Source organism: Salvelinus fontinalis, chromosome 38, assembly GCF_029448725.1.
Source record: "Salvelinus fontinalis isolate EN_2023a chromosome 38, ASM2944872v1, whole genome shotgun sequence".
NCBI lineage: Eukaryota > Metazoa > Chordata > Actinopteri > Salmoniformes > Salmonidae > Salvelinus > Salvelinus fontinalis.
The window spans coordinates 12099491-12124634 of NC_074702.1; the positions used below are offsets into that span (position 1 = coordinate 12099491).

General features: G+C 41.9%; 1 protein-coding gene across 2 annotated transcripts in view; it reads right to left on the minus strand.

Moving 5' to 3' along the window:
- Positions 1-5257: 5257 nt before the first annotated feature.
- LOC129838010 (uncharacterized) overlaps positions 5258-25144 on the minus strand; it is a 32259-nt gene continuing 12372 nt past the window's right edge. For both annotated transcript variants that reach the window (XM_055904635.1, XM_055904636.1), the window contains 2 exons: positions 14714-14779; positions 5258-14491 (listed from right to left, as the gene is read on the minus strand). In XM_055904635.1, coding sequence (XP_055760610.1) covers positions 6211-14442 — 8232 coding nt within the window. In that variant the 5' untranslated portion in view covers positions 14443-14491; positions 14714-14779 and the 3' untranslated portion in view covers positions 5258-6210. The remainder of the gene's footprint in view (positions 14492-14713; positions 14780-25144) is intronic.

A 25144-nucleotide genomic window follows, 5' to 3' on the forward strand; every position in this document is an offset into this window, starting at 1 on the left:
GTCCATCATTACTTTAAGACATGAAGGTCAGTCAATCCAGAAAATGTCAAGTACTTTGAAAGTTTCTTCAAGTGCAGTCGCAAAAACCATCAAGCGCTATGATGAAACTGGCTCTCATGAGGACCACCATAGGAAAGGAAGACCCAGAGTTACCTTTGCTGCAGAGGATAAGTTCATTACAGTTAACTGCACTTCAGATTGCAGCCCAAATAAATGCTTCACAGAGTTCAAGTAACAGACACATCTCAACATCAACTGTTAAGAGGAGACTGCGTGAATCAGGCCTTCATGGTCGAATTGCTGCAAAGATACCACTACTAAAGGACACCAATAAGAAGAGACTTGCTTGAGCCAAGAAACACTAGCAATGGACATTAGACTGGTGTAAATGTGTCCTTCGTTCTGATGAGTCCTTTTTTGAGATTTCTGGTTCCAACCACTGTGTCTTTGTGAGACGCAGAGCAGGTGAACGGATGATCTCCTCATGTGTGGTTCCCACCATGAAGCATGGAGGAAGTGTGATGGTGCTTTCCTGGTGACTGTCAGTGATTTATTTAGAATTCAAGGCACACTTAACCAGCATGGCTACCACAGCATTCTGCAGCGGTACACCATCCCATCTGGTTTGCGCTTAGTGGGACTATCATTTGTTTTTCCAACAGGACAATGACCCCAAACACACCTCCAGGCTGTATGGATTTGTTGAACACTTTTTGGGTTCCTACATGATTCCATGTTATTTCATAGTTTTGATGTCTTAACTATTATTTTAAAATGTAGAAAATAGTAAAAATAAAGACAAATGCTGGAATGAGTAGTTGTCCCAACTTGACTGGTACTGTATATACATAAATTCTGAAAAAAATATATAAACGCAACATGCAACAATTTTACAGAGTTACAGTTCATATAAAGAAATCAGTCAATTGAAATAAATCAATTAGGCACTAAACTATAGATTTCACATGACTGGGCAGGGGCACAGGCATGTGTGGGCAAAGGCTCACCCACTGGGGAGCCAGGCCTAGCCAATCAGAATGAGTTTTTCCCCACTAAAGGGCTTTATTACACACATAAATACTCCAGTTTCATCAGCTGTCCGAGTGGCTGGTCTCCGACAATCCCACAGGTGAAGAAGCCGGATGTGGAGGTTCTGGGTGGAGGTGGAGGTTCATATTTTCTATGATGATGTTTTAGGCAGCTTATTGTAGAGAAATTAACATTCAATTCTCTGGAAACAGCTCTGGTGGACAGTACTGTAGTCAGTTGGCCAATTGCACACTCCCTCAAAACTTGAGACATTTTTGTCATTGTGTTGTGTGACAAAACTGCACATTTTAGAGTGGCCTTTTATTGTCCCCAGCACAAGGGGCACCTGTGTAATGATTATGCTGTTTAATCAGCTTCTTGATATGCCACATCTGTCCAACGGATGGATTATCTTGGCAAAGGAAAAATGCTCACTAACAGGGATGTAAACTAATTTGTGCACAAAATGAAAATAACATTTCTGGGATCTTTTATTTCAGCTCATGAAACACGGGACCAACATTTTACATGTTGCTTTTATATTTTTTGTTCAGTGTAAGTTGCATGGACTCACTGTGTGCAATAGTGTTTAACATGAAAATGAAGGATGGATCAACAACATTGTCGGTACTCCACTACACTAACCTTACTGAGGGAAAAGAAGTTAGCCTGTACAGAATAAAAATATTTGAAAACATGCATCCTGCTTGCAACACGGCACTAAAGTAATACTGAAAAAAATGTGGCAAAGCGAATTCACTTTTTGTCCTGAATACAAAGTGTTATGTTTGGGATAAATCCAATGTAACACGAGTATCAATCTCCATATTTTCAAGCATAGTGGTGGCTGCATCATGTTATGGGTATGCTTGTAATTGTTAAGGACTGGGGAGTTTTCAGGATAAAAAATAAATAGAATAAAGCTAAGCACATGCAAAATCCTGTAGAAAAACCTAGTTTAATCTGCTTTCTACCAGACACTGGGAGATGAATTCCCCTTTCAGTCAGACAATAACCTAAAACACATGGCCAAATCTAGGCCCCGTGTGGCTCAGTTGGTAGAGCATGGCGCTTGCAACGCCAGGGTTGTGGGTTCGCTTCCCACGGGGGGCCAGTACCAAAAAGTATGAATGTATGTACTTGTAAGTCGCTCTGGATAAGAGCGTCTGCTAAATGACTTAAATGTAAAAATGTAAATGTACACTGGAGTGGTTTACCACGAAGACAGTAAATGTCCCCGAGTGGCCTTGTTACAGGATTGACTTAAATCTACTTGAAAATCTATGGCAAGACCTGAAAATGGTTGTTGAGCAATGATAAACAACCAATTTGACAGAGTTTAAAGAATAGTGGGCAAACGTTGCGCAATCCTGGTGTGGAAATCTCTTAGACGTACCCAGAAAAACTCTGTAGAAGCACCTTTGGCAGTGATTACTGCTAACTATTGACTTAGGGCTGAGAATACTTATGTAAATGAGATCTGTATTTAATTTTCAATAAATTGGCAAACATTTCAAAAAACATGTTCACTGTCATTATGGGTGAGAATTTATAAATTAAACCCATTTTGAATTCAGGCTGTAACAACAAAATGTGGAATAAGTCAAGGAGTATGAATACTTTTTGAAGGCACTTTATCATTAATTTGTAAGTCCAAAAATGGATGAGCAACTGTCGATTGCCCCTTTAACGGTTTGAATGTCAAAATCACTGATTAGACATGGGTGGACACAAAATCTACAGTGTACAAAACATTAGGAACACCTGCTCTTTCCATGACAGACTGACCAGGAGAAAGCTATGATCCCTTATTGAGGTCACTTGTTAAATACACTTCCAATCAGTGTAGATGAAAGAGAGGAGACAGGTTAAAGGACTTTTAAGCCCTGATACAATTGAGACATGGATTGTGTATGTGTGCCATTCAGAGGGTGAATGGGCAAGAAAATATTTAAGTGCCTTTGAACGGGGTACAGTACGTTTGAGTGTGTCAGGAACTGCAACTCGACTGGGTTTTTCCACTCAACAGTTTCCCATGTGTATCACTCGGGCTCCCGAGTGGCGCAGCAGTCTAAGGCACCGCATCTCAGTGCAAGAGGCGTCACTATAGTACCTGGTTTGAATCCAGGCTGTATCACATCTGGCTGTGATTGGGAGTCCCATAGGGCGGCGCACAATTGGCCCAGCGTTGTCCGGGTTTGGCCAGAGTAGCCCGTCATTGTAAATAAGAATTTGTTCTTAACTGACTTGCCTAGTTAAATTTTAAAACATTTTAAAAAATTGTCCACCACCCAAAAGGTCATCCAGCTAACTTGACAACTATGGGAAGCATTGGCATAGGCCAGCATCCCTGTGGAACACTTTTGACACTTTGTAGTCCATGCCCTGATAAATTGAGGCTGTTCTGATGGCAAACGTAATATTAGGAAGATGTTTTGTACACTCAGTTTATGTAGCATGGGCATGGCACAATTGATTTTACCTGTTCAAATTTCCAAAAGATGAATGTAGTGTAAAAGCATAAGCCAACTATCAAATTTGGAAAATCAAATTAAGTCAACAAAAAAGTATATACACTGCTCAAAAAAATAAAGGGAACACTTAAACAACACAATGTAACTCCAAGTCAATCACACTTCTATGAAATCAAACTGTCCACTTAGGAAGCAACACTGATTGACAATAAATTTCACATGCTGTTGTGCAAATGGAATAGACAAAAGGTGGAAATTATAGGCAATTAGCAAGACACCCCCAAAAAAGGAGTGATTCTGCAGGTGGTGACCACAGACCACTTCTCAGTTCCTATGCTTCCTGGCTGATGTTTTGGTCACTTTTGAATGCTGGCGGTGCTCTCACTCTAGTGGTAGCATGGCAGTTCATCCAGGATGGCACATCAATGCGAGCTGTGGCAAAAGGTTTGCTGTGTCTGTCAGCGTAGTGTCCAGAGCATGGAGGCGCTACCAGGAGACAGGCCAGTACATCAGGAGACGTGGAGGAGGCCGTAGGAGGGCAACAACCCAGCAGCAGGACCGCTACCTCCGCCTTTGTGCAAGGAGGTGCACTGCCAGAGCCCTGAAAAATGACCTCCAGCAGGCCACAAATGTGCATGTGTCAGCATATGGTCTCACAAGGGGTCTGAGGTTCTCACCTCGGTACCTAATGGCAGTCAGGCTACCTCTGGCGAGCACATGGAGGGCTGTGCGGCCCCACAAAGAAATGCCACCCCACACCATGACTGACCCACCGCCAAACCGGTCATGCTGGAGGATGTTGCAGGCAGCAGAACGTTCTCCACGGCGTCTCCAGACTCTGTCACATGTGCTCATGTGCTCAGTGTGAACCTGCTTTCATCTGTGAAGAGCACAGGGCGCCAGTGGCGAATTTGCAAATCTTGGTGTTCTCTGGCAAATGTCAAACGTCCTGCACGGTGCTGGGCTGTAAGCACAACCCCCACCTGTGGACGTCGGGCCCTCATACCACCCTCATGGAGTCTGTTTCTGACCGTTTGAGCAGACACATGCACATTTGTGGCCTGCTGGAGGTCATTTTGCAGGGCTCTGGCAGTGCACCTCCTGGCACAAAGGCGGAGGTAGCTGTCCTGCTGCTGGGTTGTTGCCCTCCTACGGCCTCCTCCACGTCTCCTGATGTACTGGCCTGTCTCCTGGTAGCGCCTCCATGCTCTGGACACTACGCTGACAGACACAGCAAACCTTTTTGCCACAGCTCGCATTGATGTGCCATCCTGGATGAACTGCACTACCTGAGCCACTTGTGTGGGTTGTAGACTCCGTCTCATGCTACCACTAGAGTGAGAGCACCGCCAGCATTCAAAAGTGACCAAAACATCAGCCAGGAAGCATAGGAACTGAGAAGTTGTCTGTGGTCACCACCTGCAGAATCACTCCTTTTTTGGGGGTGTCTTGCTAATTGCCATAATTTCCACCTTTTGTCTATTCCATTTGCACAACAGCATGTGAAATGTATTGTCAATCAGTGTTGCTTCCTAATTGGACAGTTTGATTTCACGGAAGTGTGATTGACTTGGAGTTACATTGTGTTGTTTAAGTGTTCCCTTTATTTTTTTGAGCAGTGTATATAACCAATGTATGAGCAAACATTACTTTGCTTGTGACATCTACAGTTTCAAGATCCTCTTACTTTATAATCAAAAAGACAATCATACACTCAGTTAAAATAAAGTTATCAATAAGAATCAGATGACCAGTTGACTGGTTTATTTTGTTTATTAATGTATTTTGATTGAAATACCATTCATACAAAAGTAACACCCAATAAGGAAAAAATGTCATCAAATGTTGCCCTTGAACTAAAACATCCAAAACACATATTTAAGGCATTTCAATAAATGATAGAATGTTTCTGAACACAGGGAAAATTAATAGCTTACAACGGTCAATTTCATGTCAAATACTTAAATGGTTACGATCATGTCATATTTACATAATATACACAATGCTGTGGTTTTGAATTTGGAAAATTTAGAAGGGCTACATGGATCATACATGGCTAAAAGTATCCCATGTCATTATTAAAGTCTAAGTGATAATATGTTTAGAAGGTTAGGCAGAGTAATGGATTAGCAAGCAGAAGAAAAAAACAACTGGGTCAGTGACAGCCCATTCCACTTTATCAGAGTCAGGAATTCATTCCATGGTCAAAAGCTTACATTTCACTTTGTGTAATGTGAACTCAAACTTATGTAATTGCATTCAGGGCACATAAGACAATTAAACAACTATATACAATTGAATATGGAGGCTATTACAAATTAGTGCTCTATGGAAAGGAGCTCATCAGTAATAGTATCAATGAACTGCAGTTCTGACCAGATATAAAATGTTAAAATAGGAGGAAATCTGTAACTATAAACCTTTTCACAAACCAGGTTGTAGGCCAAACATTTGAGAAGACATGGGGTAAAAACACAGTTAAGCATCTTGTGAGCCAATCAAAAACATTAAACGATTAAGATGGAAGTGTGAACACAAAATTGCTTAATGACGGCAAACAGCACCAGAAAAAAAAAAAAATCTATGACATTACTGAGTTCATTGGATAATTGAACACAATCAGTGAGGCAGGTCTTTTCTATGTCCATTGTCCAACTTGTCTTTGTACATTTAGTAAGTGGGAGGATTTTGAGGGTGGGAAAAAGACTTATGGTCCAGCAGCATGAGACTTTTGATGTTCCTCTAGAAGATGTGGGAAAGCAAACGCTTTGTCACACTCTGTGCATTCATATACAACTTGTCCAACATGACTTTCTTGATGCTGCCTGAGAAGAGACAGTCGACTGAATGATTTGTAGCACATGTCACAACGGTGGTCTCCTCCAGATTCCTGTTCGGTGTGCACTTTCATATGCAATGACAGGTCGTGTGCCGAGGTTAATGTTTTGGGGCAAACTGAGCACTTGTACTGGCTTACACTGTCCGTGGCTTTGTATGTCGGATGGGCTCGTTCAGTGCCAAACTTATGTTGTCTTCGCTCATGGTCTCTGAGATATCTCTTCAGAGCAAAGGTCTTTCCACAAGACTGGCACTTGAATGGCCGTTCATTGTGATGCTCTTTGTTTAGATGCTGCTGGAGACTACCGCGAGAAGAGAATCGCTTTAAGCAGACAGTACAATTAAAGAAGTCCTCCCCAACATCCAGCTCTTCCTCCATTGACTTTCTATTAGACAGATGTGGGCGTTCATGGGCTGTCACAGCACATTGCCGACGTGCACAGTGATGGTGGGGGAAATCACTGCCCAAGAAGCTCTGACCACACTCAGTGCACTCGTATTGTGTTGCAGCAGTCAGATGGCTCCGCTCATGTTCAGCAAGCTTGCTTTTGGTGGGAAATGTCAACTTGCAAACACTGCAAGCAAACGTGTTCTCAGAGTGGATTGAAAGGTGACTTGCCAATTCTATGGCATGAGCAAACCTGTGAGAGCAAATTGGGCATTTGTAAATTGTTCTCTTCTCTGAAACAGTTTCCCAAGCATTTGTCACCGAGCCTCCTTTCAGAACTTCTGCTGCAGCCTCATCGTCACCGTGTTTATTTAAATGACTGACAAAATTGTGACGGTAGTTGAAACTCATCTGGCACTGATTGCACCGATACACGTATGATTGTGGTATTTGGTAGTGACTGAGCTCGTGCTTGTTTAAGTGAGATGCATGCAAGAAATGCTTATTACATTCTTGGCATGAAAAAGGTCGCTCTCTGGCAGCCATGCACCCATGCTCAGACAGTTGTTCTGGTTCTTTGAAACGCTCATTGCAAACCCCACAACGATATTGTAGGTGCTTCATTGTAGAGGAAGAGGCAGTAGGAGAGGAGGATGCAGTCTTCTCTGGTGGACGTAAAGGTGGTGGAACATCCTCTGTCTCAATGTGGATTTTCCGGTGCTCTGCCCGACTCATCTTGCAGGAGAATGTGCAATCACATATATCACAAGGGAAATTGTCATCACGGTGGGTGCCCATGTGCTCTGCCAGCTGCGAGGGCCCTGTGAAGCTGAGCGGGCACTTGGAGCAACGGTGTTGACGGCTCTTTCCATGAGTATGCTTGTGTTTGCGTAAAGCAAAGAGTGAGACAAAACCTCTGCCACATATTTGACACTGATACTCAGACTTATGGCTCCGAAGGTGCTGTTGCAGTTGTCCTGCCTGGAAAAAACATTTGCCACATTCTGCACACTCATGAGGTTTTTCACCGAGGTGACAGCGTTGGTGATCCTCAAGGCTTTCTGATGTGGTGAACGTTTTCCCACAGACATGGCAGGGGAAGTAGTCTGCAGAGTCAGAGTCATTGTCCTCATTAGCATCATTTTCATCTTCATCATTACTTGCATTACTTCCTCCATCCACATCAACTTCCATGTCAAATTCCTTTTGCACTGCTGTCTCCTTTTCCTTCACGTGGATAACAACATCCATGTTCTTCTGGGTTTGATGCTTCATCCTAATATGTTTAACAAGTGAACTTCTGATTGAATAGTTCTTGTTACAGACATGGCATGTATAAATTAGTTCTTTTGAATGAGCTTGGCTTTGATGGTTTTCTAAAGATTGACTGGTCCAAAACCGTTGTTGACACTCTTTGCAGACAAATGGTCTATTTGAGTCATGACAAGTTCTATGGATGTCAAGGTCAGAAGGGCAGGGAAAATTCTGTGGACATTGTGGGCAAGAAAAGGTCTTCTCATTCCAGTGGCCTCTCATATGCCTTGCTAGGTCTGAAGGATTAGCAAACGTCTTACCACAAGGCTGGCAGAATTTCTTTTTTCTTTCTAGCTCCTCGCGCCCATGGTCCTCTAAATGGCTGATGAGCAGAAGCCCATCTGTGAAACTTCTATCACATTCTGAGCACTGGTACTTGTTGCCTGGGACTTGTTGACCACTATTTCTTCTGTCATTGGAAGATCTTCCTTTGCCTTGATTTCCAGAGGCATTCTGTAGTGTTAAACCCTTCAAGTCATCTTTGCAGGAGAAATTAGTCTGCAAAACCCCAGTGCCGGTTGTTTTGGAACCTTGGTTGAAGACTAGGACAGTCTCTTTAAGAGTAGGATCCATCTCTGAAGTAATTACAGAGTCAGTGTTAACTTCTTCCTTCGTGACCTTTACAAGTCTACATTTCCTTACATGTGTCCGACATAAGTTTCTGTTCCAAAAGCCTTTATTGCATTTCTTGCAGTTGAATGGGTACTGTCCTAAATGTGAATGCATGTGTCTGGCAAATCCACCCTTATTTCCAAAGTGCAAGTTGCACTGTGGACACTTAATGGGTTTGTTCATATCATTATTTGGATCACTGTCTTGATCAAGCATGAGATTGTTACCACTATTCTGCCGAGTGTCACCATATCCTTCATCCATAGACTCCTCTTTTATGTTCACCATAGTAGACAACTGCTCCTGTAGAGGTGAAGGCTGATTTGTTGGAGCGTCTCTATGCGTGTTGAGAAAGTGTTGCTGGAGCTGTGAGAACAGCAAGAAGCGGGCACTGCAATTAGTACAGGAGAACCCTTTTGGGGGACTGCGAGCAGTGGACTCAGTTCGACTACGGGCAGGTGATTTACACTTGACAACACATGTCAGTTGATGGTTCTTGAGTTCATCTTGCGAAAATACGTCGCCACATCTGTCACAAAGCACTCTGTCAAGAGGTTCCCCTTTGCACCTGTTCAAATGGCGCTGCAGGTAGTCCCTACGGATAAATCTCTCACCACAATTAGAACATCCAAAAGGTTTCTCCCCTGTATGCAAGCGGGTGTGCACCCTCAATTGCTCACCACTTTTGAAAAGGCGAGGGCAAAAAGTACATTTGAATTTGCGTTTGTCTTTATATTGCAGCTGGAGCCTCTGTAGAAGTCGGTTTGTCTCTCTTGATATTGGGCTTGTAACATTTAGCTTTTCTGAATGCTTTGTTTTTGCATAAATTCTTTGACGTGCACCGATGTTTATATGTCTCCTAAGTGATTTTTCATGAGTAAATGAACTGACGGTTCTTATAGCATGTGACATGGCAATATGTCGGGCCATAATGCTGTGAGTGGGGAAGCTCTTTGAACATATGCTGCAGTCAAACCCTTGTTGCTTTCCTGAATCGGTAATGTTCAGGTTATTTTGCCAGCCCATTCCAACATCGGCAAGACTAATTTTGGCAATGCGAACCTCTAAACGTTGTCTTTTCCCTTTGCAGCGACTCTGGTGCAGTTTTAGATGATCATGTCTGGAGAAACAGCTGTCACAGGCCTTACAGCGATATGGCTTTACCTCTGTGTGCGTTAGGATGTGCCGCCTTAAGTTTCGGGATTTCATGAAGATTTTTGTGCAGATATTGCACTTATATTCACCAAGGCTGGCGCTTGGTGGCTTTTGTCTATTAACACCATCACAGAAAGCTTCATGCTGTAAGCATCGTGACTGGATTCCATAGCTGTGACCACAGTGCATGCATGGATATGATCTTTCTCCAGTGTGTGACCCAATATGTCTCAAGAGAAAACTTCTGTACTTGAATTTGCTTGGACAGTGGGGGCATTTGTGCTGCAACTTGTCCCTGCTACTGGTTCCAATTTCTATGGTGTTTTTTTGCAAGGGCTTGCCAGAGTTGCAAGTCTTCTCATGGAAATTCCGATTATCACTCCTTGTAAAGTACTTTCCACAATTCCTGCAAGGATGCATGTTTGAGTTGCCATAATTGCTGGTGTTTTTTTGCAAGGGCTTTACAGAGTGGCAAATCCTCTCATGGACATCTCGATTATAATCCCTTGAAAACTTCCTCCCACAATTCCTACAAGGATGCCAGACAGTGCTCACCGGCTCTATAGATTTTATGTTTGAGCCATTGCAAAGTCTTTCATGTAACTTGCGCCTTTGTCTGTAACATTTACCACATTTTGGACAGGGGGTTACTGTATTTTGCATGTGGCCATTGTGGTGCAGTAATAAACGGGGCAATTTTTCAAATTCCCGAGGACAGTATGAACATTTGTATACTTTCCTTATTCTTGTCACCAAAGATTTTGATGCGACATCTTCACTTTCTTTAATAGTGGGCAGTTCTTGCTTGCTTTGTGGACCTGGACACTTTACTTGGTGCAACTGGAGATACTCTTTTCGACGAAAAGGTTCTCCACAACTCTGACAAGAAAATGGTTTCTCCCCTGTATGAATGCGTATATGGCGTACCAAAGATGTGCGGGAAGAGAAGAGGCGTTTACAAAACGGACACTGACTTGAAGAGGACTCCGATACATGGTTTAGGCAGTGACTACTCAGTTCTGTGCCACTGTGAAAGACTTCTGGGCATAGGGGGCACGCCAACTTTTCTTTCTCTTCCTGCTCTTTGAGTGGTGACAAGGACTCAAGCGGCTCAAGTTTTGAGGGGTGCCTCTGTTTTTTCTCTTTGAGTGGCTGCTCTTGCTGAAGTTTGTGATGTGATGCCATATGTCGAAGAAGATACACTGGGTACTGGAACTGCGATGGGCAGTCTGGGCACTGAAGCATGCCCTTTTTGATATGAGATTGCCTGTGTTGAATCAAGTCCCCAATGGTAGGAAGTATCTTCTTGCAAACAGTACACTGTATCCTTCGCTGGTGCACTTTTTTGTGAGCAACAAGATGGATTTCTTTCCCAAAACGTTTTCCACATTCCAGGCAGCGATATGGTTTGTCACCCATGTGCATACTACAGACGTGTTTCTTCAGGGAATATGAAGTGTTGAACCATTTTCCACAGAAGAGACAGGAAAAGGGCTGGCTGCTGACTTCACTGGAGAGTGGACCGTCTTTGGGCTCCTCAATACTAGCCTTGGACTGGTTAGAAATGGGAATTATGCGTGAATACCTGAACTTAATCTTTTTTCCAGTGTTTTCAAACAACTTGTGTTTCCTCATGTGTCTGTACTTTCCAGAAGAATGAGCAAAAACGGCCGGACAGTAGTTGCATTTGAGACCCGGCTCATTTTGATTCAGTGCCGTTTTCAGTGGCGGCTTTTGTGTTTCTTTCTGGGCCATGTTTTCCTGGCATTCAGCTTTGGTCCTTGAAGTCTCATTGTGCATATATTCCTTCAGGCACACCAGTCTTATGTGTCTATGTCGGTTAGACGCATTACTAAAGGTGGTGGTGCAGAAGGGGCATCGAAATTTCATTTCAACTTTCCCCGAGCTTCCCTGTGTAAAGTCTTTAATGCACTGCTCGCGCAAATGGCGGGACCGGTTGTAGGAATATTTGAAAAGGCGTGGGCAAAGAGGGCACTTGAATTTCTCATTCGTCTCAGCTCCTTTGCATCTTTTCTTGTGCCTGCTAAAATTGCTTGAATAATTGAATGTCTTCAGGCATTTCTGACACTTATATGACCTGTATGTGTTCTGACACTTAGGCCGAACGTTATATGACCTAGTTTTTGTATGGTGTACATTGTATCCGTGCTTGTAGAGTTTTGCACGGCTTGCAAAGCTTTTCCCACAAAGATGACAAACATGCTCCTTGCAAATGTCCACTAGCTTCACAAAACAATCTGGAAGATTGGCATAGGGGCTGTTTGGTGGGAGGACATTTGGATGTAAAGTTCCCTTTTTGTAAATGCTGATACGTGGGGTTGTTTGAATCTGTTTAACAGGAACTTGTGAACTTCGACGCCGGCATTTCTTTTCACGTAAATGTCTGTTCAGGCTACGGCATTGTGAAAAGTTAGAGCCACACCTATGACACGTGTGTTCAGTTCTACCCGAGTGGCTCTGCACATGCTTGTTGTAGTCACACAGTCTGTAAAATGTCTGCGAGCAGTATCGACATTTGTGAAAAGCATGCCTAGTTGATTTTCTCTTCTGGGGTTTCATATTAGAAGAGAGTTGTGCATTTTCATCAATAATACGACACTGATGTTTCTTGGCTAGTGAATCACATGTCAAGTAAGTACCACAGATCTGACAGAAATTGAATTTGTTCTCAGAGTGGTTACAATGGTGGTGCTCAATTAGATGGTCTATACTTTGTGTGGCCTGTTGGCATGCTGCACACTGATAAGCCTCATCTGTGTCATTTTTTAGTTCGAAGTTCCAGAGCAGTACAATAGGGTGCATGCTTTTCCTCATATGCAGTGAGGATTTCAACTGAGCTGCTTGGTCCTCAAAATCCCTCTCGTAGTCAATGTTATCAATAGTTGAATCTCCTCCCTCCTGGTTCAACTCAGTTGAATCAATAGACCCGGTCTCCGCCCCTTCCAGATTGCCCTCGGTGTCACGCATACAATCTTCTCTTGACAATGGTTCACAGTAGCATTCACTTAGCACTGGGGGTTCTTGCTCATCATCTGCCGTGAATACTTTATGAAATGTCTCTCTTGTGTTTTCAAGACCAGCTCTCACAAGGTCTGGTGGCTTGATATGGCGCATTAGGTTCTGTTGGGATGCCTGGTCCTCTTCCAAACAAGACGATACATTTGACTCATCCATAGGTCTTAGCCACTCATTTTCAATACAGGACTTTTGTTCAATTCCAAAGTTGTTCAGACCTAAACAACGCTCCAAAAAATCAAAGCTACTGTGATCCTCTTTCCCTCCACTTCCACGAATGGAATCACTTGCAGTTTCGTCATAGGTTGAGTTTGTACTTTGAGCGCCACTGCCAACAATCTCCTGAAATCTAGTTTTCAATGATTGATTTTCAGGGATTTCCAAACAAGACTCAAACGTTTGATTGCTACCCCCTAGGCCTAATCCACAAATGACAGAGGAACTTTTGCAATTGTCTTGACCAGCAACCTTTAAAGAGTCATTATCCTTAACGGAATCCTGATATTCAAAGGCACAGGTATTATCATTCAGCTTGTTAGCAGAATCTTGAGCGTTGGATGCATTGATACCCTGCGAGTCCATAGTTCCTTGGGATAATGAATGCTCCTCTTTCTTTTTAAAGCTCTCTCTTACAATGGTTCCTTCATTTTGGCCCTCTAGGCTGCTGACATTTGAGTACTGATCCTCTTCCTCCATGCATCCCTCTTTCGCATTCTGTGCTTCATCATCCAGTTCCTCTTTTCTCTCATTCACTGAGGCAGTCTGGCTTTCTTCAGTACCCAAGGAAGAATCTGTGTGTTGACCATCTTGCTCCATGCCAGTTTCCTCATCTTTCCCATGTGCTTCTCCATCCAGATGATCCATTTCTGCCTCGTCCTCTGAAACAGACAGGTTTTCTGGAGCACCAGTGTTCTCTGAGTATTTATTCTCTCGCATCATGAATGTCTCCTTTCCCTTCTCTGGGGGTTCATCTTGATCCTCCTCTACCTCACTCTCTGAAGTAGACATGCTTTCTGAGGAACCTGTGTTGGTCTCTGGGCTCTTCCATGCACATTCATTTTCCTTCTTGTAATCTGCAACTAGTGGAGTATCATTTGAACCATGTTCTAACATTTCACAAGGCCCTGTCCTATCAACATCGGACTCTGAGCAGCTACTAACATCTGAGTAGTCCTCCGGAATGGAAGGGTTCAATAAGTCACATTCTTGTTTAAGATCATGGGGGTTTAGGTCTGCACCTGAAGTTGAGAGGCAATTACTTGAACTGGCTGCTCTAGCTGGGGTAAAGAAGCTGTTGCTTGTGTGGTTAAACTGACCTTCATGATGTACTGGTTGACCCTCATCTTGCCAAATGACGTCATCATAGTATTTCTGTTGTACAAAATCAGAACTAGTATTGGAATTTGAGAAAGAGTTTGAACTCAAGTTCAAGTCCGAGGAAATGTTCTCTGGCGAAACCACGGTGTTGGAAACCTCAATGAGGTTTTCAAGGTGGTGCGCCAAACTATCTTCAGAATCCGAAGGCACATTCAAAGTCCTTGAATCCGACGACAATGGCGGAAGGTTACGAAAACAAGTGTTAAATCCTTGAGCCATGCTCAACCTCCACAGGGGACCTGGGACCACTGTTTTCCAACACCCAATCCTGAAAGATAATAAATATACATGACAGATATTGTGTCCAATATCCAATGATACCACATACAGTTCGTTAAAATACCTTGGTAGAAGTGGGTATTGGTGATCAAATGTTTGCTGTACAAGGAGAGTACACCATATCAAGATTAAGGCAAATGTCTACATTTGTTAAGCTACATTTCTTGTCACATTTGTCTCTGCATGCAAAACAATTAGACCAAATACTCACCACCTGCTTTAGCATGTGTGCATGGGGTCCAAGTTGATGTGGGTAAGGCTACATTTACCCATGAAGCTAGAAAATAAAACAGAAAAAGGTAATCAAATTTAATCTTCTAAATATTTTATGTTGATAGAAAGTAACACCAAGTCAGGGCGTCACTACATTTAACCATTTCTGAATGGGCCAATGCCATTGGAACAGAGCTTGCAGAGGTGCATGAGTCAAAATACAAAAGGATTTCAAATTCAAACTCCTCTTGCTCAGTACAGGCATTGCTTTGAATAGTGGGACAAGTGGTGGCTGCAAAAGGACTGTCCTGAAGTTTATTTGCCCACAGTTTGCAGACATTATCCTTGGTGGAGGTAGGATAGTCAATTTAGAATCATTTGTGGAGCCCTGTACTCAAGCTGTACTTTGCCTACATCATTATGCATCCACCATAGTTGTTGGAACTGTGCTGGAAAGGACAATGTGAAAATAAAATATCTAACCCAGCGCAGTACAGTCTTGGTTGGCACGGTAGAGAAAGGGGTATTAGACTACACTGTCATAGCTGATAGACCCCTCCAGTAAGGACTAAGAGCAGTAGGAAGATGGCAATGTCCAGAAACAACCACAAAGCTACAGTGCATTCGGAAAGTATTCAGACCTCCTCCCCATTCGCACATTTTGTTACGTTACAGCCTTATTCTAAAATGGATTAAATCATTTCCCCCCTTAAAATCTACACACAATACCCCATAATGACAAAGCAAAAACATGTTGAGTCAATTTTGCAAATGTATAAAAAATAAAGAAATACCCTATTTACATAAGTAATCAGACCCTTTGCTATGAGACTCAAAATTGAGCTCAGGTGTAACCTGTTTCCATTGAATATCCTTGAGATGTTTCTACAACTTGATTGCAGTCCACCTGTGGTAAGTTCAATTAACTGGACATGATTTGGAAAGGCACACATCTGTCAATATAAAAAGGTCCCAGAGTTGACAGTGCATGTCAGAGCAAAAACCAAGCCATGGGGTTCAAGGAAATGTCCGTAGAGCGCCGAGGCGGGATTGTATCGAGGGACAGCATTGAAGGTCTCCAAGAGAAGAATTAAGAATGGCGCCGGAGGAGGTGGCTGCCGTTTTACGGTCCCCTAACTAAATTGTACTATTGTGTGTTTTTTCGCATTATTTGTAACTTATTTTGTACATAATGTTTCTGCCACCGTCTCTTATGAACGAAAAGAGCTTCTAGATATCAGGACAGCGATTACTCACCCCGTACTGTAAGAAGATTTTTTCTTTAACGAGTCGGCCGCGAAGGATTTACTCCAGACACCCAAAAAGGCCCTGATCGACATCATTCGCAGGAGAAAGAGACGGAGAAATTGGGGAAGTAGAAGGGGGGACCTTGTAGGGACCCAATGGCGACTGGGTAATCTGCCTTGACCACCAGTCCTATTAGCAAATGTACAATCACTGGATAATAAAATAGAAGAACTACAATCACGTATATCCTACCAACGGGATGTTAAAAGCTTTCATGGAGTCGTGGCTGAACGATGACATGAATAACAAAGCTGGCGGGTTTTATGCTTTTTCGGCAGGATAGAACAGCTGCCTCTGGTAAGACATGGGGTGGCGGTCTGTGTAGATTTGTAAACAACAGCTGGTGGAAGAAGTCTAAGGAATTATAAAGGTTTTGCTCGCCTAAGGTAGAGTATCTTATGATAAGCTGTAGACCACACTATTTCCCAAGAGAGTTTTTCCATCTATATTCTTCGTAGCGGTCTATTTACCACCACAAACCGATGCTGGGACTAGGACCGCACTCAATGACAAGTATACCGCCATAAGCAAACAGGAAAACGCTCATCCAGAGGCGGAACTCCTAGCGGCCGGGGACTTTAATGCAGGAAAACTCAAATCAGTTCTACCTAATTTCTCACAGCATGTTAAATGTGCAACCAGAGGGAAAATAAACTCTAGACCACCTTTACTCCATACACAGCTCTCCCATGCCCCCCATTTGGCAAATCTGATCATAATTTTGTCCTCCTGATTCCTGTTTACAAGCAAAAACTAAAAACAGGAAGCACCAGTGACTCGGTTAATTAAAAATAAAAAAAAAGGTGGTCAGATGAAGCAGGACTGTTTTGCTAGCACAGACTGGAATATGTTACGGGATTCTTCTGATGACATTGAGGAGTACACTACATCAGTCACTGGCTTCACCAATAAGTGCATCGATGACGTCGTCTCCACAGTGACCGCACATACATACCCCAACCAGAAGCCATGGATTACAGGCAACATCCACACTGAGGTAAAGGGTAGAGCTGCCGCTTTTAAGGAGCGGGACTCTAACCCAGAAGCTTATAAGAAATCCCCCTATGCCCTCCAATGAACCATCAAACAGGCAAAGCGTAAATATAGGACTAAGATTGAATTGTACTACACCTGTTCCGACGCTCATTGGATGTGGCAGGGCTTGCCAACTATTACAGACTACAAGTGGAAGCACACAGTGACACAAGCCTACCAAACAAGCTAAATTACTTTATGCTCGCTTCGAGGAGAGTAAACACTGAACATGCATGAGCACATCAGCTGTTCCGGACGACTGTGTGATCACGCTCTCCGTAGCCAATATGAGTAAGACTTTTAAAACAGGTCAACATTCACAAGGCCGCAGGGCCAGACGGATTACCAGGATGTGTACTGAAAGCATTCACGGACCAACTGGCAAGCGTCTTCATTGACATTTTTAACCTCTCCCTGTCCGAGTCTAATAACAACATCTTTCAAGCAGACCACCATAGTCCCTGTACCCAAGAACACTAAGGTAACTTGCCTAAATGAGTAAGGACCCGTAGCACTCACGTCTGTAGCCAGGAAGTGCTTTGAAAGGCTGGTCACGGCTCACATCAACGCCATTATCCAAGAAACCCTAGACCCAGTCCAATTTGCATACCGCTCCAACAGATCCACAGATGATGCAATCTCTATTGCACTCCACACTGCCCTTTCCCACCTGGACAAGAGGAACAACTATGGGAGAATGCTATTCATTGACTCCAGCTCAGTGTTCAACACCATAGTGCCCTCAAAGCTCATCACGAAGCTAAGGACCATGGGACTAAACACCTCCCTCTGCAACCACCAGGTGGTAAAGGTAGGTAACAACATTTACATTTAAGTCATTTAGCAGACGCTCTTATCCAGAGCGACTTACAAATTGGAAAGTTCATACATATTCATCCTGGTCCCCCGGTGGGAATTGAACCCTGGTCCCCCCATGGGTATTGAACCCACAACCCTGGCTTTGCAAGCGCCATGCTCTACCAACTGAGCCACACGGGACCAAGTTACATTATTTAATGTATACGCACCCCCAGGGAGTGACATGGTCTTCTATAGGAAGGTGTTTGATTTAATTGCCACAGAAACCACTGGCACTCTTATCTGTGGAGGGGATTTTAACACAATTCTAAACTCAAAATTGGACAGCACAAATCAAAATAGGAAAATGAGCCTAGTTGCCAAAAAGATCAATAGGATACTGCAGGATCTAGGACTGCTCGATGTATGGCGTGACACCCACAAGACCGATAAGGAATATACTTTTTACTCAGCCCGCCACACTGAATACTCCAGGTTAGACTACTTTTTTATGTACAGTGCAGATAGACACAGGCTTAAGGATTGTAGGATCGGGCAGAGCGACTTATCAGATCATAATGGAGTTTACCTCACTCTACACCTTGATAGCAAACCAAGAAATACTACATGGAGACTTAACCTGTTTGGGCTGCAAGCTGAATATTGAAAAAAAATGTGGGATGGGATTACCTATTCCAATTTATGGAAAGATTTGGTTTCAACAAAGAAGTGATACAGTGCATCAAAACACTGTATTCATGTCCGACCGCTAGAATAAAGATAATTGGACATTTGACACAAACGATAAAATTAGAGCGAGGGGCAAGACAAGGCTGTAATCTTTCAACCACGCTCTTCTCCTTGTACCTCGAACCATTAGCACAGGCAATAAGACAGGACCCAACCTTAGAGGGAATAACAATAAGAGGCAGTGAACATAAGATATGCATGTATGCTGATGACGTTCTGTTATTCCTTAAAGACCCAGGCTCAAGCGTACCTAGATTGATGGATGTTCTACAAATATTTGGAACATATTCAGGGTATGTGCTTAACGTACACAAGACCCAAGCCCTAGTATATAATTATACCCCACAGGAAGAGCTGAAGAATAGGTATAACTTCACCTGGACCTCTTCATCCATTAAATATCTTGGAGTTTACCTACCAAAAGATACACCCAAACTTTATTGCATGAATTACGATCACATCAACAAAACAATATATGATGACCTAGACAGCTGGAACTCACTTCTTAGATCTTAGTAGTAGAATTGAAACAATCAAAATGAACATCCTGCCGAGGTTATTGTATTTGTTCCAATAACTGCCCATAGAAATCCACCTAAACAGTTTAGGGAATGGGATAAACGGATATCAAGGTTTATCTGGAACAGTAAGAGACCAAGAACTAGATATACAACATTACAATTACCAAAAAACTGTGGGGGTATGGCCTTACCAAACCTAAAAGATTATTATGTGTCAGCCCAATTGAGACCCCTGGTTTGTTGGTGCAATTCAGAATACGAATCCAAATGGAAAGACATCGAAACTATTTTGACAGGGATACCCATACAGTCAGTTTTGGGAAATAAGGACATGGTAAAAGAAATATACAATAGACAAAATCAGTGGATTAATTTCTCTCTGAAGACATGGTTTAGGGTAGTTAAGCAAAATAATTTAGACAGAGAGATCAAACTGCTGAGTTGGCTCGCATACGACCCCAGCTTCATCCCTGCAACTCAGGACAGCAGATTTAAACAATGGACGCAGAAAGGCATCACATCATTCAGTACAATTATAAGGAATGGGAACCTAAATAACTTCCAGGACTTAAGTAAAAAACTTGGCTTGGATAAACAAGATTTTTACAGATACTGTACCTACAAGTCCGACACTATTTCTTAAGGGAGAAAAAAGTGACTGACCTTCGACCACCTCCAAAATTAATCCAAGTATTCACTAACGCATACAACTTGGGGAGTAACAAAAAAACGATTTCAAATCTCTACTTGGGTATTCAATCCTCAAAGAAAAATTCTACAAACTATATTAAAAAGAAATGGGAGGAGGAACTTAACATTGAAATAACTGATGAAACATGGTTGAACATATTAGAGACTCAACAAAGCTCCACCAACTCAAGGTCATGGAGAGAATTCTGTTGGAAGAATGTTATACGTTTCTTCATAACACCTAAACTGAAATCAAAACAGACTGGCTCCCCACACCCTTGTTGGAGAGAATGCGGTCTATTGAGGGCGGATCACTCTCATATCTTTTGGTCCTGCCCCGCAATCGAAACTTACTGGGGAGAAATAAGATCTAACATTGGAAAAAATAATGGGATTTGACATAGAACAAACATTCATTTCTTTGTACTTGGGTGAAATACCAGATAACTTACACAATAGAGAAAAGTACCTCTTGAAGGTCCTACTGGCAGCCAGTAAAAAGGCTATCACTAGGAAATGGCTACAAAAAGACCCTCCCACAGTGACACAATGGATAGACATTGTAGAAGAAATACACCACATGGAGCGTATGACCTTTGCTTTAAGAACTCAACAGGAGAGAGGTCAGGAATACTGGGAGAAATGGGTTTCATACTTGGAAAAGGTCTAATTCAAAGATGCTAATGTAACTAATATGATGATGAAGGTATGAAGTGCACTGTAACTGCCAGATCCTTTTTGTTCTTTATTTTACTTTTTGTACTTTCTTTGTGTTCCTACAATAAAAAACAAAGTATTCTTTTTTTTTAAAGCCATAAAAGTTAGAATATGCATATTATTAGTAAATTTGGATAGAAAACACTCTGAAGTTTCTAAAACTGTTCGAATGATGTCTGAGTATAACAGAACTCATATGGCAGGCAAAAACCTGGGAAAAAATCCAACCAGGAAGTGAGAAATCTGAGGTTGGTCGATTTTCAACTCAGTTCCTATTGAAGATAGTGGGATATTGGTAATGTTGCACTTCCTACGGCTTCCACTAGATGTCAACAGTCTTTAGAACCTTGTCTGATGCCTCTACTGTGAAGTGGGGCCGAAGCAGAGAGGAATGAGTCAGAGGTCTGCCGGCAGCCACGAGCTGACCATGCGCGTTCACATGAGAGTCTGCTCCTGTTCCATTTGCTTTTCTGAAGACAAAGAAATTCTCCGGTTGGAACATTATTGAAGAATTATGTTTTTAAAAATCCTAAAGATTGATTCAATACATCGTTTGACATGTTTCTACTGACTGTTACGGAACTTTTTGACATTTTGTCTGCTTTTAGTGAACGCACTTCGTGACTTTGGATTTGTTTACAAACTCGCTAACAAAAGTAACTATTTGGACATAAATGATGGACATTACCGAACAAATCGAACATTTCTTGTGGAAGTGGGAGTCCTGTGAGTGCATTCCGACGAAGATCAGCAAAGTGAAGATTTATAATGCTTTTATGACTTTTGTTGACTGCATAATATGGCGGCTATATTTGTGTCTTGATTAGGCTCTGAGCGCCGACCTCAGATTATTGCATGGTTTTTCCTTTTTCCGTAAAGCTTTTTTGAAATCTGACACAGCGCTTGCATTAAGGAGAAGTGCATCTAAAATTCCATGCATAACAGTTGAATCTTTTAGCTATGTTTATAATGAGTATTCCTGTAAATTGATGGGGCTCTCTGCAAAATCAAAGGATGTTTTGGAACTTCTGAACGTAAGGCGCCAATGTAAACTCAGATTTTTGGATATGAACTTTACCGAACAAAACATACATGTATTGTGTAACATGAAGTCCTATGAGTGTCATCTGATGAAGATCAAAGGTTAGTGATTAATTTTATCTCTTTCTGCTTTTTGTGAATCCTCTCTTTGGCTGGAAAAATGACTGTTATTCTGTGAATAGGCACTCACCTTACATAATCGTTTGGTTTGCTTTCGTCGTAAAATCGGACACTGTGGCTGGATTTAAAACAAGTGTATCTTTAAAATGATGTAAAATACATTTATGTTGGAGGAATTTTAATTATGGGATTTCTGTTGTTTTGAATTTGGCGCCCTGCAGTTTCACTGGCTGTTGAAGAGGTGGAACGCTACCGTCTCACGTACCCTAGAGAGGTTAATATTAGATCCCTCACTTCCAAGGCAGTTATAGTCAGTGAACTAATCACTAATCATAATCTTGACGTGATTGGCCTGACTGAAATATGGCTTAAGCCCGGTGAACTTACTGTGTTAAATGAGGCCTCACCTCCTGGTTACACTAGTGACCATATCCCCCGCGCATCCCGCAAAGGCGAAGGTGTTGCTAACATTTAAGATAGCAAATTTCAATTTACAACCCCCCCCCCCCGATGTTTTCGTCTTTTGAGCTTCTAGTCATGAAATCTACGCAGCCTACTCAATCACTTTTTATAGCTACTGTTTACAGGCCTCCTGGGCCATATACAGTGTTCCTCACTGAGTTCCTAATCGGACCTTGTAGTCATGGCAGATAATATGCTAAATTTTGGTGACTAATATTCACATGGAAAAGTCCACAGACCCACTCCAAAAAGCTTTCTGTGCCATCATCGACTCAGTGGGTTTTGTCCAACATGTCTCCGGACCTACTCACTGCCACAGTCATACTCTGGACCTAGTTTTGTCCCGTGGAATAAATGTAATGTTTTTCCTCATAATCCTAGACTATCGGACCACCATTTTATTACGATTGCAATCGCAACAAATAATCTGCTAAGACCCCAACCAAAGATCATCAAAAGTCGTGCTATAAATTCTCGGTCAACCCAAAGATTCCTAGATGCTCTTCCAAACTCCCTCCACCTACCCAAGGACGTCAGAATACAAAAATCAGTTAACCACCAAATTAATTTCTTATGGCTGCGATCCCGTTAACGGGACCAACATCCGGGGAATTTTCAGAGTGACTAACTAAAAAACAAAGTTGTAACATTAACCAACAATGCCGCTAAGAAAATATAGTTAAGAAAATATTTACTAAACAAAGAACAACAAGGCTATATACAGGCGGAACAGGTTAGTCAAGGTAATTTATTCATGTAGGTAGGGGTAAAGTGACTTGGCGCTCTCTTACCGCTTGCCGTGCGGTAGCAGAGAGAACAGTCTGTCTTCGGTGACTGAAGTCCATAAACAAGGTAGCACAATTCATTTTAGTGTCTAAAGCATTGACAATGTCAATAACAACTAATGTAGTTGCTGTGATAGTGCTGTACCCTGGCCTAACCCCAGATGTATTTTGAATATAAATCAAATGCCCAGATAAAAATAATATGGTTATTTACCAAAGATTCAAGAATCTTGGCTAGACAAGGAAGCCTGGAGATGGGATGATAATTATCAAGATCCCTACTATCACCGCCCTTATGAAGTGGCAGCACATAAACTGTTTTCCAAACTTTTTTAATATTTCCTGATAATGTTTACGATACGGGTTACTGAGCCAGCCCCTTGAATTATTGGAATCTATAGCAAGTAAAGCATCAAGGACTTATTTTTCAGTGAATTGGTGAAATGCTAAAACTTGAGTAACATTTTCTGAGTCAATCTGCAAAATTCCCAAATCATCATTTAGCCCACTCTTAAAGATAGAAGGGTTAGACACTATTTCAAAAAATATTCCAGCTGAAATAAAATGACGATTAAATGCATCAGTGATGGCATTTTTGGCAATAATGGGGCCAGAATCTGATTAATTTGTTGGGGCAGAGGTAGAAGCACAACTGTTTAGAGATTTGACAGTTTCCTAGAATTTAGCTGGGTTCCACTTAGAGTGGTAACATAATAATCAGATTTAGCCTTTTTGGTCAGTCTTATACATTGACTCTTCAGTTGCCTAACAGAATGCCAATCCGGGCTTAAGCATGTGCTCCTGGCCTTGACCCAGGCAACATCTTATAAATGACTTCGGATAATTCAGGAATAAACCAGGCATTCGTTCTACCTTTAACTCTCAGGATTTTGAACGGGGCATGATTACCTACAATGGTATTGAAGATCCTTTCAAAAAAGCTCAATCAGATTCAGGGATAGCTGAAATACAATGAAGGTCACTTGGAGATCACATAAAATTGCTTGTTCAATAAAGTTAAAGTTCCTCTTAGCAGAGGTGGGACCAAGTTACTATTATTCGAGTCACAAGCTCAAGTTGAGTACCAAGTAGAATGAGTCAAGACTCGAGTCCAAGTCTAAGAGCAAATCAAGTCTAGTCACGTTTTTTCAAGACAAGTAAAAAAAAAATAATAAAAAAAAAAAACTTGTTCAACTACAAATCTTTGTCTATTTATTGAGGCTACCAGACAGACCTTTTCAATATTTTGTACAACACATTGCTGATGTAATTCTAAAATAAGGACCTTGTAGCAGTGGTAAAGTTATAAAATCAGCAGAAGGAAAAACAGGTTGACGTGCTCAGTGTACATTTATTTACAGGTCTTGGTGAACCAATGGTGAAAGTGCCATATCATACAAAATATACAAGTAGATTTCCCAAATATACACTGGCAATAGCCCAAAATAAATAGCCTGTCCTATCTGAAAAGATACAGGCAAGGCTACACAGCCTCCCCTTGATAAATCAACTAGAATCTCAAACAGCTATGTAAGTACTTGGCCCCCAGGACCATGTAATTACAAACAATAAACTGGTTCAACAATGTAAAAGGCAACTTCCACATCCATATTTAAATTAGTCTTAAATCAGACTCAATGACTAATGAAATTAAAACCATGCATACATGGAACAATCTTTTTGTCTTATTCAATGTTCTGACTAAAGCGTGGAGTGCAAGCAACATTGTGTTGAAATTATTATTTCTGTGCGCACTGAGGAGCGTGTGCTTCTATTATAAGCAACAAAAATTACAGACATAGGACAGACACTCGGAACCCCGACAAACCCAGGAAATACGAACAAAGGAAACCATACATTGTAGTAAATCAACAGAACTTCTACAGTAAGAATTTAAAATTGAAATAGCGCACAGACCTGATCTCCCGCTTCTCAAACTTGCTTTCAATGAGAATAACAGACAAACACATTTTTATAAATATTTGGTTGCCCAAAAAGTTATATTGCAGCTGTAATATTCTTGACCAGCATTTTTTTTTTGGAGCTGCATATTTAATGTAATCCTCTCTCCCCACAATTGACATTTGCGCTGTACCCGATCCTATAGCTGTACAGCAAATTAGCAATCTGTTCGCTAGCTCACCCGACCTGAGTTGACAGGGACGAGTGCGAGTTTCACTAGCCAATTTGTGCAGGTGTTTT